The sequence below is a fragment of the Micromys minutus genome (genome assembly GCF_963924665.1).
Source record: "Micromys minutus genome assembly, chromosome: 5".
In the NCBI taxonomy this organism is placed as follows: Eukaryota; Metazoa; Chordata; class Mammalia; order Rodentia; family Muridae; genus Micromys; species Micromys minutus.
The window spans coordinates 13016429-13032561 of NC_137974.1; the positions used below are offsets into that span (position 1 = coordinate 13016429).

At 37.4% G+C, this 16133-nt stretch overlaps 1 protein-coding gene across 1 annotated transcript in view; it reads right to left on the reverse strand.

Moving 5' to 3' along the window:
• DIAPH3 (diaphanous related formin 3) overlaps positions 1–16133 on the reverse strand; it is a gene marked incomplete at both ends in the record, with an annotated part of 452874 nt that overhangs the window by 373376 nt on the left and 63365 nt on the right. Inside the window, one exon of the mRNA XM_080917022.1 lies at positions 12598–12702. Coding sequence (XP_080773148.1) covers positions 12598–12702 — 105 coding nt within the window. The remainder of the gene's footprint in view (positions 1–12597; positions 12703–16133) is intronic.

Below are 16133 nucleotides of genomic sequence, written 5' to 3' on the forward strand. Positions count from 1 at the left end.
GTCTGGCCTCCAAATGTAACTTGTGAGGCGGAGGCAGCACATGCTTCTCTATGGGCCATGGCCCACTAAGCAGTTGGCAAAGACAGTCGCAAGACTGGGACCAAATAGCTGAACCAACCATAGTCTTTGTGGTATGTGGCTAATTAGAGGGCAAGATCCGGTTAGTGGTAAGAAAAATGAGGAACGAGAGCACAGAAGACTAAGAAAGGATTAAACAGCTGTGCGTCCTTGGATCACCAAGTTATCTAGATGGCACAGGGATCTGGTTCAATCCTCAACATCACACACAATTCAATGAATAATAAAAAAAATTAATTTTTTTAAAAAATAAAAGAGGGTTGACCCATGGCTCCAGCTGCATATGTTGCCGAGGATGGCCTTATCTGGCATCAATGAGAGGGGAAGCCCTTGGTCGTGTGAAGGTTTGATGCTCCAGAGCAGGGAAATGACAGGGTGGTGAGGTGGGAACAGGTTAGGGGTTAGGTGTCTTAGTCAGGGTTTCCAGTACTGCACAAACCATCATGACCCAGAAGCAAGCTGGGGAGAAAAGGTTTGCTCAGCTTACACTTGCACATTGCTGTTCATCACAAAAGAAGTCAGGACTGGACCTCAAGCAGGTCAGGAAGCAGGAGCTGATGCAGAGGCCTTGGAGGGATGTTTATTACTGGCTTGCTTCCCCTGGCTTGCTCAGCCTGCTTTCTTATAGAACCCAGGTCTACCAGCCCAGGGATGGCACCACCCACAATGGGCTGTGACCTCCCCCTTGATCACTAGTTGAGAAATTTCATTGATCTCATGGAGGCATTTCCTTAACTGAGGCTCCTTTCTCTGTGATAACTCCAGCTGTGTCAAGTTGACACAAAACCAGCCAGTACAGTGGAGAGGCATCCTCATAGAAACAGGGCAGAGGTAGGTAGGATAGGGGAATTTGAGGAAAAAACAGGAAGGGAAATGACATTTGAAATGTAAATAAATAAAATAACCAATAAGAAGGTTAGAAAGAGGGGTTGATTTTTTTTAATAAAGGATTATTTCAAGTTTGGAAAAATAAAATTTTTACAGCACACTCTTCCAAGGTACACAACATTCCTCAATAAGTATGCTAAGTTCAGCTGTAAAGAATAAAATGAAACAGGGTTAAGCTTACAGTTAGGAGAAGAAAAAGTATAACTTTTAGACGAAAGGGGGTAAAGTACAAAAATGGTCCTGTCTGTGTCTCTCATAATTTAAAAAATAAGTTGTCAGATAACATGTAGCCTGCCTAAGAATACTTCAGAGTGGGGAAAAAAGGTGTGTTCCATTTTAGATCACAAAATTCCCAAGGCCAAATAGAATAAGAACCAAGCCAGGACACTATGAAGCTGATTTTATACATAAAGATGCAGGAAAGGTTTTAAATAAAATCTTAATACATTAAGTTATATTTTTAAATCTAATATTTGAATTATATTAATACATTATTCTTTGGTTGATATATAGACATAGACATAAATAGACAGAGATAGACATAGACAGACACAGACAGACACAGACACAGACAGACACAGACATAGAGATAAGGTCAGTGTTAAGCAGGGATACTAGTTTAACAACATACATGATTTTTTAAGCCAATGTATGTTTTCTCAACTTTTTGAGGACCTCAAATCAAAATAAAAGAATAAAGCCAGGAGCTCATGTTAACCCTCTGTGTATACTAAGTAAGAAAGATGGACAAATAAACCAATTCACAGAAAGAAAAGGCTACAAAATATTGAAAGAATGGGTCCTTATTCGTCGCTGGAGAACTTGAACCTGGACCTATCAAAATAAAGTCATTTTTTTCAGATGTACAAACCAGTAAGGTCTGTTTTCCTTGAATCACATCCATTTCCTAAGAAAAGAGGGTAGACTAATTAAAGGACAAAGTACAACATGCTACAGAAAAACAAATCTCCATGATATTACTGAGGAGGTAAAAGATAAAAACAAAGTTCATGCTAAGTTTCTGCATACAGACATCTGGAAAATCTGCAATAATGTTGAGAAATATATGTGGTAGCTAAGTATGTCTGCTCCTATGTACCGAATTCTAGGAATGCCAAGAGTTGGTTTTATTCTTAATAAAACCAAACACTATATGTTATGTCACAATATTATGTAATCCTATGTGAGTTAAAAGAAAATGTGTGTCAAAGACATGGTTCAGTGGGTAAAGCAGTGGCTGTGCAGACATGAGGACTTTTATTTGAATTCTCAGCACAGTAAATAAATAAACAAATAAAACAATCTGAGTACTGGTGCATATCTACAACACCAGAACTGAGGGAGGGGCACAACAGGCAAACACTGAGGCTGTCAAGCTCGTCTTAGCCCAAGTGCTGAGCTCCAGATTCAACCAGACATCATTTCAAAAAAAATTAGTCCTTGAATTTAATAATTTCAGCTGCATTAGTTACTTCTAGAAAAGTATATGCTATAGAATGAAATCAAATGAGCCTCCGTATAGTACTGTAGAACAAAACTTTAACTTGCAACATCTATAGGGGGAAAAATGTATTCTTTGTCTTTAGTCGTTACTGTTACTGGTCTTCAGACATTTTCAGTAATCTTTAATTTGTACTTACCTCATTCCTCATCATTTTGGTATTTCACTTTAATACAGTATATAATAAAGTCCTAATGTCTGTAACATTGTACAATGTTACAGAAATAAAAAAGCATACTTCCTTCAATCATGGGATAATTTTGAGACACACTGAAAATGAGCTTACCATACACTCTATTTCACCTTCTTACCATCTTGCTTCAAACCTGATGCCAGATTTACAACTGTCATGCTACTTTAAAAAAAAAAAAAAACAAATAGATTTTCCCTTTATGCTTCTGGTGTGCGAGTCCTAGTTAACTAGATGGAGTCAACCACCAGAAGTCTGCAATCTACACGTTGTTCTTTGCCTGTAAGACTTGCTCTAATTTTTCAACCTAAAAGTTTGCATTTTGTCTACCTATAAAATAATATTTTCATTGATTTACAAACACAGAAATAGATAAAGCCAAGTGGTAGAAAAGCAAAATAACAAAATGATAGTTAGCATCAGTTTTTGCTGGATAAAGATGCGGCAAAACCATGTACTTCAGACTAATAGGTATTTGTTCTAGGTGAGTCAGGTACCTGCGGAAAGGGTCACATGTCACTTCTCATGTTCCTGAACCATTTGAAAACAGAAGGTGATTAAAAACTCTCAGATGCCTATGAATTCCATTTACACGGAGCACACGACTGTAATTTTTTAAATGCATTCATATTCAAATCTGAGAACCACGATCCTTAGCTCATCAGGCCTGCTTAATTGCACTAACATCTGCAATCAATTTAAATTCTTTAAGATAGTCTTTCACCACGCTTGAAGTGATTTCATGCTGTGATAGATTTAACACACTCACTAATTTATAGACACACACAAGCAGATGAGACCTAGTGAGGTCCAACACTGAAGGGCAGTCTGCATGTTCCTCGAAACTGGGATACAGCAAGGACACATCCTGCACAGCTCACTGGAAATACATGGGATGACTGCACCGTGCAAGCAAAACAGCAGGTGAGGCTAAAACTAGTACTTCATGGAAATCTGTTTGCAAGTCATGGACCATTTAGTGCTTTGATGGGAGTTTACAGATGCAATAATCTGCAAAACTAGAGCTACCAGGTGAAGTTCTACAGAATACTAGTTCCCCTGAAATAAATCATCACCCCTTCCTGGAAAATGGAGGAGGGGGGGGATGAGAGAACCATTTTTAACTCAAATTACAACTGCTCATAAAACAAAGAAAAGATAGAGGGCTGAAGAATCTCAATGCGTAGCAAAAGTACTGTGGTTCTGGAAGCCTCCTGGGTTCTCACAAGAAAATAAAAAGACAAAAACAGTGGTAAATACAAAACAACATGGATAACATAATATCACTGGATAGCCATGCGGCCCTCCAGAACTTCAAAAGAAAGCAGTGGGAAACTCACCATCAGATCACAGACTATCAAAATCGGACTGGAATAAAGAGGAGGAAGCAACAAGGTTATGAGAAAGAGGAAAGCCCAACGTGGCTGAATTATCAGCAGACAGTGCTGTGTGAGGAGTTTGGTCTGACACTGTAACAGAGGCCTACAGAAAGACCTAAGAGATGAGAGGCTGGCCCTCAGTGTCCGTGAGCCCAGCACTCAGCTCCCTGGGCTCCGAAGCAACACGGGATTCTACCTGGAGCAGAAAAGGCCCACGAATAATAGTAAAACTGAGCAGATCATTCCTACAAAATGAAAGGCATCTCCGTGGCCCAACACAAAATGGATACCATGGGGTGTGTGTGTGTGTGTGTGTGTGTGTGTGTGTGTGTGTATCTTCTCTTTTTGTAGTTGTGTTGTTTTGTTCTTAATGACTTTCTTTTTATAGATTATTTGCTTTGATTTCTCTTTTTCAATCCTTTCGGTTTTCCTCTTTGAGTTTTTATGTTATTTTATTTTCCTTTATTTTATTTTAAAGATAGAGAATTTTCAGAAAAAAGAATATAAAGTTGGGCAGACAGAATCTGGGAGGCGTTGAGGGAGGGGAAAGAATACTATCAAAATATACTGTATGGGAAAAAAACCTTAAATCAATGTTTTAGTGTACCAATTTCAACATGGAGTCAGATATTCAGCAAATACAGAAGACAAGGAACAAACATTTAAAACAGAGTAAGAAACTGAAATAAAACCAAAACAACTTAAACAGAAAAAGAAAACTAAACAAAAAATTTTAAAGTTAAACAGAAGAAAAAAAAAGATTTCACAATTCACTTCAAGGTTAAAAACAGGGTAATTGTTTCCTGTTGCATGTCTTATGCTTACATGAAATAGCCCTTTGACACATGACCAGTGCAATGTACAGATGCCAATCTTAAAATGTTTACAAAAAAAAAAAAAAAAAAAAAAAAAAAAGGAAATCACTGCAGGAATAAACACCAAGTGGAAGGAATCTGAGGAAAAAAACAGATGAATTGAGATTCAGAGCTGAAACAAAATGTGTAAATCAGAATAGAAATAGATAAAAAGTGGAAAGAAGGCTGGGGTCAAGGAATGGTAGAGAAGGAAGATATCAACAAAACAATTCTGTTGGGAAATGTTAGAATCAACAATACTAAATAGTAATCTTAATTTCTTTTATTTTTATTAAGAATAGAATTATATCATTCCCCCATTCCGTTCATCTTAAACTTTTTAATAAGAACATGAAGCATGTGACAGAATGTTCAGCAGGATAGAGTCAATGACTTATTGGAGGATTATGTTTGGTCTTCACAGGCATCTTTGTGATTATTCTGTTTTAATAATAAACCTGCATTGCTATTATAATAAACAAATACAGCACAAGTTATCTATGAGTCAATGCACACATACACAAGCACACACACACATGCACACATACACAAACACACACACTTTTAAAAGAAAAAGAAATCTCAGTTTCTAGTTTTAGCTACAATACTAACTTGACTTCACATATTATTTGGACCTTTATTATTTGCAAACTTCAAGGTCCACATATAGTGCAGATCTTGAAGTAAATAAAAACAATCTAATAGCTACTAAAAATGTACCTACCAAATAGGAGTGTAACAACACTATCCTTAAAAAAATCTGATGCCGGGAAATGAGTTACTATTTTATTCAAACTCTAAGATACAGCTTTTCCAGAAAAGTCTACAACTAGTATACATAACAGAACACACAGAGAAGCTTCAGGCTGTCTACATTTACTTGAGAACTGCTTTCTTTACAGACTATAAATGAATTACAGATCAGTTACTGAATATCCCCTGGAAAACTTTCTTTAGTAATGAAGGGATGTAAAATAACAAATAATACAGATAAGATGCTAAAACAAATTTGTCCTTTTGAGTTTAGAGGCTACTGCTCTACAGCAAACTTTAAAAAATAACAAATGTCTTTTGCATGTCAAAATGATGAGCCTCAGTGAATCTGCAGAAACCATCCCATGTAGGGAAACTCAAACTGAAGGATGTCACCAACAAAGAAAATGCACCATGGCCTTCACAGCATCTGCTCCTCCTCCTGCTAACGTTAACTCTTTTACTGAAATGCTGTGCATAAGTACATCACACTTGAAGCCACAGTGTGAATGTCTATTAGTAATATTCACCAAGTTGAAGATTACATAGCATCAAAATGTTGGCTCCATTAGATTACTGTTGCCCTATGAGGTACAAGGTGAAGTCAGGCATATTCTACAACCCAAAAGTCTTATTTGTGGCTCACACAGGAATCTCAGAGAACCTCACTTAGTTCAAATAAATGCCTGCCCTCCACATGCAGTAACTCTGGTCCGAATGTTCAACCGCACAGCCTGGACATGGACTTATCTGAATAGGTCTAAAGGACTCTAGTGCACACTCAGGACTGAAGCTACTGTTGTGGGATACTTTGTTTTCCTTCACCTGGTATCTGTTCATAGAACTTCTCTCTTGTGGTTTTTCCTTTGGAAATGTTCCTTTCAGAAAGTTTACTCCATATGGTCATTTTCTCATAGTTTTCATCTGTATCGTAAAGAGCATAGCTCCTCTAGCTAGTGCTTTCTAGGATGCTGATAAATACATACATGTATGTATATGGACCTGTGAGATGGCTCAGTGGGTAAAGGCAACAGCCACTAACCTTGGTGCCTTGAGTTTCATCCTGAGACTCTACAGGAGGGAAGGAAAGAACTCACTCTTCCAAGCTGCCTTCTGACCTTTACCCACATACTCACCCACAGACAGACAGACAGACAGACAGACAGACAGACAGACACACACACACACACACACACACACACACACACACACACACACACATAATCGTTTTTTAAATGATTCTTTTAAACCTGGAATGAACCACCATAACAAAACATCTAAGAGGAAGAAACAGCTCAACAACCATGAAATCACCTCCGCAGATGACCTTCAATGCCTGATGCCAACAACTGATATAAACACTGTTGAACAATTGATTCCATGTCTAAAATTCAGCAGGCAATTATTTTCCTAGACAAGAGAAAGTCCTTAAAAAACTAAAATAAAATAAAAACCTACAATAAAGGCCATTTTACCATAAACTCTTAAAGACAAGTAATGTGGAATTCCAATTTAAACCTAATAAAATCTCTTCATACAAGGACAAGTGATTGGCTTTGCTCATTACCATCTCCTCCTTGAGGACTACCACCATGACCCACAATAAAATAGAGCAGCAAAACTTGTTAGTGGTTCTGCTCACTAACAACTCATTAGGATGCTGTACTAATTTGAGCTCTTGAAATATAATGTTAATTCTACATAAATAAAATCTGATATATACATGCAGAAATTAAAATTATTAAGTGCTACATAGATTATGAGAAAATATGCTTGACAAGATATGGATTCGCTGCCCTTAGGCTCTGAAATGTTCTCGTACGCAGCAAGCAGAACCAGGAAAGAAACAGGCAAAGAATAACCAGTAAGGGTGATGCTGAGATCAAAACTCCAAATGCCAACCAACAAACTCTAATACGCTTTTGGATCATGAAGGGTACCTTATGAACCATAACTTAAAAAACCCATGTTAAATTTAACAAGCAGTAAGTGCTAATCTAAGTTTCTAGTGTTAAACTATATAAAGTCCTTAAACAGAAGGGAAAATAAAAACCTTGGTTAATTTGTATCTAACATGTTTCCTAAAATTAACACTTAAGGGGTCAGAGAGATGATACAGCAACTTAAGGCACTAGCTGCTCTCGAAGAGGTTCAGGGTGTAGTTCCTGCACCCGCATCAGAAAGCATACAACCATCAGGAACTTGAGTTCCAAAGGATCTGATGCCATCTTACCTCCTTGGGACCTGCACTCACTTAATGAGCATGCGCACACATATATTAATTAAAGTAAATGAAAATAATAAATAAAACCAACAATTAAAGCCTAAACCAAAAAAAAGGTGACAATGGATAGCTTAGAAATTTCCTCATAGTGTCATAAAATTAATAATTCAAGGCTAAAACAAATTAATTTTAGTCTTACCATCTAGGAAGATGAACCAACTGAATGTCTAATACATTCTCAAAATGTTCCCATTGATGCCTAGGACAACCGTGCTAGAGAATACACGCCCCATAGTTGAGAACATGAATCTGAGATAGAACTAGTGGCCCAATGAGAAGACCACTAAATGCCTGTAAACACTGTGTCATGAACCTGTAATACACATACAAATATGCTTAGTGCAAATGCAGCACACAAATATATATATGTGTGTACTTACATACACATACACCTATAGACATGAACATGATTATGTATATATAGATTTGCATTCATATGCATATATGTACTTACATATACAACTCTACAATCCTACACTTAGGAACTCAAGTTAGAACTCAACATCATTTAGTTTGGATATTTAAAACTTTACTGCTTTTTGGATGTCTCATTAAAGGTTCTAAAATGCTTGGAATTTAGCCTTGTTTTTTTTGTTTTTAAAAATCTGGGCACTAATTCAGCAATATTTAAGAAAGAAAGTTACATCATTAAGGTTTCTAAACTGTTCTAGCAAATGGACTGAAACCTTTACAGTCACACAGAAATGAGGCTGACTACGGACAAGCAAAGTCAGGGAGCGCTAGCAAGCTTCCTGGAGTCACAGAGAGACATGCTGCTCCTCCTAAAGAAGAACCAGCTCGTAAACTTGGTCTCCCTAATCAGCTCTTCTCCACCTTTGTGCCCTGCACTCTTTCACAGGTCTGCTATCCCTTCTGTGGGATATGGCTTGCAGCCTCTAAGGCATTGCTTCTCAACATGTGGGTCACAACCTCTTTGGGGTCGAACAACCCTTTTACATGGGTCACCTAAGACCATCTGAAAACACAAGTATTTACCTTTCAATTCATAACAGTAGCAAAATTACAGTTAGAAAGTAGCAACAAAAGTAATTTTATGGCTGGGGTCACCACAATATGAGGAATGCATTAAAGGGTCTCAGCATTAGGAAGGTTCAGAACCACTGCCCAAAGGCCTAACTGTGCTATGGCCATAATTTACTATGAAAAACCTTACAAATAGAACATTGGAAGACTCTCTTCTTTTGAAAACTTAAAAAGGAATAATTCTATGTTTAATTTTTACCAATCTTTTGGGATGGAAGAAAAGATATCTAATTGGTCTAAGTCCTAGTCTAAATGAAAAAAATTTTAACACTTTCTTTAATTGTTTAAAACTTCATCTACGGTCTCCCTGGCCTCTATCATTAGCTTTTATTATCAAGTCGTGGAGAAAGTGCAGCCTGAATATAAACTCAATCAACCATAACAAAGTAAGCCCTAATATAAACACTGGAATCACAGATCTGCTGTGATAGGCACAATCCAAAGAAGAAAGATGAAAGAAAGCCAGGTGAAGGCATCCAGGAAGGATGTCTCCAAACATAGTAAATCCACTTAAAGTCCCAAGAATCTTGATGACAGAAATCCTGAAAAATGTCTGCCCTTCTAGGACAAGCCAAATATTCCACACACTAAGTTAATATTACATTCACACTCTAGACAATTTCTTTCAGTCCTGTTTATTTTTGTAAATAAACTCCAACCTTGGTACAAAATAATTAAAGTAACAAATCAGTAAATAAAAACTCATATAGATCTACCATTACAAAGTTTAAGTAGACAAGGCAGTCCTCAACTACATATGTGCCAGGGGACTTGGACCAGCCCATGTAAATGCTCTTTGGTTGGTGGCTTAGTCTCTGAGAACTTCCAGGGGTCCAGGTTACACTCTTGGTCTTCCTATGGGGTTGTCATCCCCTTCAGTTCCTACAATTCCTTCTCTAAGTCTTCCATAGGGGCCCCTGAGCTCAGTCTAATACTTGACTGCAACTATCTGCATCTGTCTCAGTCAGATGCTGGTAGGGCCTCTCAGAGAACGGCCATGTCTACTGTCTGCAAGCACAACATGGCATCAGTAGTCAGGGTTTGGTGCCCACACATGGCGTGGATCCCATGTTCCCTGTTCTCCGATCCATTTCTGCCCTTGCATTTCTTTTAGACAGGAACAATTTTGGGTTGAAATTTTCATCTGCCCACTTAGCAGTTCAGCTAAGGTCACCCACATTGAGTCCTGGGAGCCTCCCCACTCCCACCTCTGGAAGCTGCATAGTTCCATTCATTCTCCTGGTCCTCTGGGCCTCTCTCCTGTCTCCCCCACATACCTAATCCTGTACCCCCTTTTCTCCATGATTATTTTGTTTACCCCTTTTCTCCATGATTATTTTGTTCCGCCTTCTAAGTGGGATTGAAGCATCCTCACTTGGGCCTAATCCTGTAAAAACTTCATATCATAGAAGTGGGGGATAAAGGAGTAGACACCTTCTCAGAGGTGAAGAGGAGTGACGGAGGGAAGAACTCAGTGAGGGGGTACAACAAGGAGGAAAACATTTAGAGTATAAGTAGATAAAATGATCAATTAATTGGAAACAAAAGAACTTTTTTTAAAAAGTTCAAGTGGAGTCAATCTTTTCTTCTATTTATTTTCTTAAATTTCAGAATTAAAATACACTAATATACAAGGTTTTTTAAGGCAGTTGTAACTCACACAACATATACTATGTGATTATACCTAATAAATTTATGCTTGCTGGATTTAAAATTTATTAATAGTCATCTCCTCTAGCTATTCCACACGACACAATTCACCTACAATGCTTTGGGTCTTGTAGACTGAATTTCATGTGTTTTTCTTATGTGTAAAGTTATATGTGGACCAAGTAGCTCCATTAACAAACAATGACAGTACTGTGGCATCGATCTCTGATGTCTAGAACATTGTCTAACAAATACTAACAGTCAATAAATATATACTGGATAAAGAAATATCTTTTTTAAAAATATGAAATTGCCCATTATAAATGTATGCTATAGGATACTTTTCTCTATACCTACTATGATAAATTTGATATAATGGTGATGTGTGCTATAATGACTTCAATTACAAGAATAAGCAAATAATAGGACAACTTAACAACTACACAGAGGAAGTCACCAGTGTCAAGAGTTCTAAAAATGGAAGAAGCAATTTAATGGTGATAGAATGCCTGTATGAAAAAGGAATTGTCGTTTTACAGGTGGAAAAATATGAACAATAATTACATTGAGATACTTATACACAAGAGATTTAAAAAACAAACGTTAACTTGTAAATGGCAGCCACATGTCTTAAGGGCAAAACCCACTAATACCGTGTCAGAGCAGCTGAACACAGAGCCCATTTATCCCAGACTCATAATGGGGTCTACGACTGAAGATGAGTCTGCCACACAAGAGGTATGTTTGCGAATTAAACATCACTTGTATGTTTCTTCCAAAAGAAATAGCACTGAGTCACTGACTGTCTAGTGGATAGATAAACAGAGATGAGGGATGAATAACTTACACTCATGTCCGGCCTTAGGTTAAAGTATCCTATGAAAACCACTGTAGAAGCTACTTCCTTCTAATCCTATTATAAATTCAGCCAAAAGCACTCTCTCCTGCCTTTCACTTCTTGGTTAGCGTCCTGTCACAGTTAACCTCAGTTCTCAGTTTGACATACTTGGTGAAAGTAGAACCTTATTTGAGAAAGTGTCTTTATCAAAGTTGGCGTGTGGCCTTCTCTTAATTGTTAATCGGTAAAGAAAGACCATACTCTAACACCGTACTTTGGCACTTGGGCCTGGGCTGCATAAGAAAGCAGGCTGACAACACTGTGAAGAGCAAGCCAGTAAGCAGCATCCCTCCATGGTCTCTGCTTCAGTTCCTGCCTCCAGGTTCTTGCCTTAGCTTCCCTCTGAAGATGGGCTGTAATTTGTAAGCCTAAAACAACCAAACCCTTTCCTCACCGAGTTGGCTTTGGTCATTGTTTTATTACAGAAAAACAAAGCAAGCTAAAACACTTCCATGCTATATTTCTCATCCAATCCCTATTTTTCACAATTTAGCACTTCATGAGCGGATTTCTGCTACCGACAAAGCAACAGATTCTGTGTGCCAGATAGACTTTCCTAGACACTTAGTCAGTATTCCCCCTCCTTTTCAAGGGTCTCTGGAGAACTGGTCACTATGGAAGACACAATGTTCCTTGCAAAACTTACATTTCTACTGTGTTCAAAGATGATATGCCCATAGGAAAATGCACAATATGGAATTGACTATTAGAAATCCTAACTTAGATAGGTAAAGTTCTATAGCACAAATATGATCTTCATTTATGAATGACACTAGAAATCAATGACCATCTTAATTCACTAACAAAGTATAGTCTCAGAACACACTAGTGCTTCTTTTAACAATGAGACTGACCAAAACACACACACACACACACACACACACACACACACAACCAAGTTTAAGAGAATACTATGAGAAATATCTTGAGCTAATTTATTATAGTACGTGTTTCTAATTATGCATTCAAAGCCTTCTGATTGCAGTTTTGCACAAGCGTAAGCACTTCATTAGACAAATGCACTGTTTTCCACACTGCACGCTGCAGCATTCGTTTTCAAGCTGACAGCTTTACTTACTGTCTTCGAAGCAGTATTAATGTACTGCATCACCATTTCTTTTTTGATACTCAAGTCTTTTTCCCGCAATGGTGCCTTTTTATCTTCATTTAAATTCATATCTTCCTGGAAAACACAATTAAAATGCCTGATTTTAGACTCTAAGTAGAGCAGCAGTTCCCTGTATACTCTATGAAACAGAAAAATCAATAATTTGTGACTAAAGCAGCATTAATTGTTTTGGAATGATTTTCACATGGTTCTGCCTAAAGGAAGAAGAGCTGCGTAGACAGACAGCATTCTAGCTCATTTAACAGGTAAAACACTTACCAGAAAAGCTTTAAACTCACAGCAGGCTATTGAAATTATATTCACATCACTATAGATAATTAGACAGTTGCAGATTTCTGCCTTTCATAAGGTCATTAGGATTCAAAATTTCAATATATTTATTTATTTTACAACAGCTGCACCTGAAGCTATCTTGTACTGTTTTAAAGAGATAATCTGCATACTATAAAAATAAAGTAAATAAACCACAACCTTCCAGGATAGCTACAAGTATATGCATAATGACAGATGCCTACTGCTTATGCAAGAAGACGGCTTAACGTTTTGTGGTTTTAATCCTTTCTGTCTACCCTTATCAAAAATATTAAGTAGTTAATTTGCTGAATGATTTAAATAACATAAAAGTTGAGACTATGAATGAATACAAGAGCTCATGAATTAGATCAAGATAAAAGTCTAACATTTTTCAACATCAAACGTAACAAGGGTCTAAGCATCCTATACTTTGAGATAAGACTAACTTTGACTAATAATACAAGTCTAAAATAGCCACATAAGTCTATGAATTCCATAAATTGTTTAAGAGGATGTTCTGGTAATAGACAGTAAGCTAACAAAAGTGGCTGGTAGAGAAGAAAGCACCAATGATTTTGTAGAAACCATAGATAGCCCTGGATCACACACAGGATGATTTATAAAGCATTTGCATTACACAAGTTCTAGATCTACAACAAATAAACACATAAAAATCGGGACTACAGGTGCCCTATACAACCCAGCAAAAAAATGAAATTTTTCCCCAAATTTCATTCCTCAACAATGCAGATCTTGAGTTTATCTAACACCAAACAATTCAAAGAACACAATTCCTTTCATTTCACACTGAGAGAAATCTTTACAAAGAATGGGTATTCTGAACACTAGTGAGGTTGAAGCAAGAGGACATGAGTTCAAGACTAGCTTGGAATATACAGCAAAGCCCTATAGAGAGGAAGAAAGAGAAAGAGGGAGAGAAGCAAGAGATTTTGATGTCTTAGAACTTCCTGTTTAATAGGATGACAAAAGGAAGTAATCAGTAAGGCCCCTTCTTGGTCTAGTTAAAAGAATGAATTTGCATCTGCCCCTCCCCCCCGCCAAGCTAGTTTCTCAATAGGCTTTACCCTCAAGTACAATTTTGAGGGATCACCCACAGGGCTCAGAGGCCTGCTACCTAACCTGACAACCTGGATTTGAACTCAATGACTCAAACTCCAGGGGCTTTTGAAAACTGAAAGCTCTCCATAATGGACAAAATTGACTGCCATAAGTTGTTCTCTGTCCTCAACCCACGCACCATTCAATTCAAACATAACATATGTGTGTGTGTGTGTGTGTGTGTGTGTGTGTGTGTGTGTGTAATATATACACACACACACATATATACACACACATAGATGTATACATGTGTGTTTATATATGTATGCATGTATGTATGTATGTATTATGAAAAAATTTTAAGAATTTTTAGAATTTCTGGGAGATTTGACTGTTGCAGTGAGAAGGATGCTGTCATCATTCAAAAGGACATGCTGTAAGAGGCATTCTTCACCTAACCCTGTAGAACAAAGAAGAAAGCTGATGTAAGGAGACACCCCTTAAAGAGAAGGCTACCTTTGTAATAGTGCCTGCTGTACAAGGAGACCTGTGTTAGATCCCCATGTAAAGGAGGGCAGAAAGAATCCCCCATACTAATGGTTTCAATGGCAATGCCCTCCACTGGCTGATAGGTTTCAATTCTTGGTCACTAGTGACTCTAGGTGAAAGGATTAGGAAGTGTGGCCTGGTGGGAGGAAGTATGCCACTTGAGCGAGCTTTGAGGTTTCAAAAGTCCATGGAGCCTCTCGCCCTCTCTCCCCGCTGTCTTCTCATCAGAATGTAGAACTCTCAGCTACTTCTCCAGCACCACGCTCACCAGTGTGCCATGCTTCCCACCATGATGATAATGAACTAAACTCTGAAACTGTCAGCAGACCTCCAATTAAATGTTTCCTCTTCTAAGAGTTGCCTCATTCACAATGTTTCTTCACAGCAATAGAACACTGAGACATACCATGTAAACACAAGATGATGAAGATGATGCCAGAAATCATCAAAGCTCTGGCACTAGAACCATCCAATGGGATTAGACACAAAATGAATAACTAAAAGTTATATGTAAACTTACATGGTAAATAGTATTACAGGAGTTTAATGTACGATAAATATCCAAGAAATCAAAGGAGTCCATAGTTACACTGCCCTTTTCAAGTTCCCCCAAACTGTGCTTTGTTTCAGAAATGTAGTTCATGAAGACCAAAACAGCACACCAGCAATGCAGCAGACATTCAGGAATGTTTCCTTATGGTTCCTCGAATGACTAGGCCAATTGGTGCTATTAAAATACACAGATACATGTTATACTATGGCATTATACTAGATTCTTAATTATAAATATAGGAAACTCATTTTTTCTTTCTATTTTTATTTATTTATTTTATGAAATATTATAGCTCACAAAATTTGTTAAGTAATATATGATGAATACACATTTTTTTTCCTTTTTCTTTTCTTTTTCTTTTTTTCTTTTCTAAGAAGAACTGAGACTTCCATATTTTGGCCTTCCTTTTGTATTTTTTAATTAAACAACTTTATTTTTAAAAACAGAGATACATGTACAGATTTTAAAAGCACTTTTGCATAAAACTATAAGTATATTTTTGCCAGTACTTGATTTTTTTTAAAGGTTTGATAGTATGCATTGAAATCTTACTAGTTACAATGAGCATAAAGTACATATGTAAAACAAAAATGTAACGTGGAAATAGTAGAAGGTTAGAAAACTCATTTTTATGTATAGAAAATGTAATTGGCCATAAGCCAGGCAAAAAAAGAAACAGTGCATGTTGTCACTCATAAGAGGAAGTTAAGAGACTTGATCTACAGTAGAGCAGGGCTTGCCAGAGGCTAACAGGGTAGAGAGAAGAAAGAGCTGGTCAGGTTTATAAAATATAATACGTTTTAGCATTCTACAGCACAGTTGAGTGACTGTAATAATTCATGTATTAACATTTCAAGATGAGAAATAACGTGTTTCTGACCCAGAGAATGATAAATGGTTGAGGTTAGGGGTGTATTAGTTTCCTTGCTTTGATCACTGCACACTGGAGCTGTGTGTTGAGCTCACACTGAAGCTCATGACAATTACAGGAGAACTACCCTGGGAGAAAGAGGGGTTAGGGAACAACTCT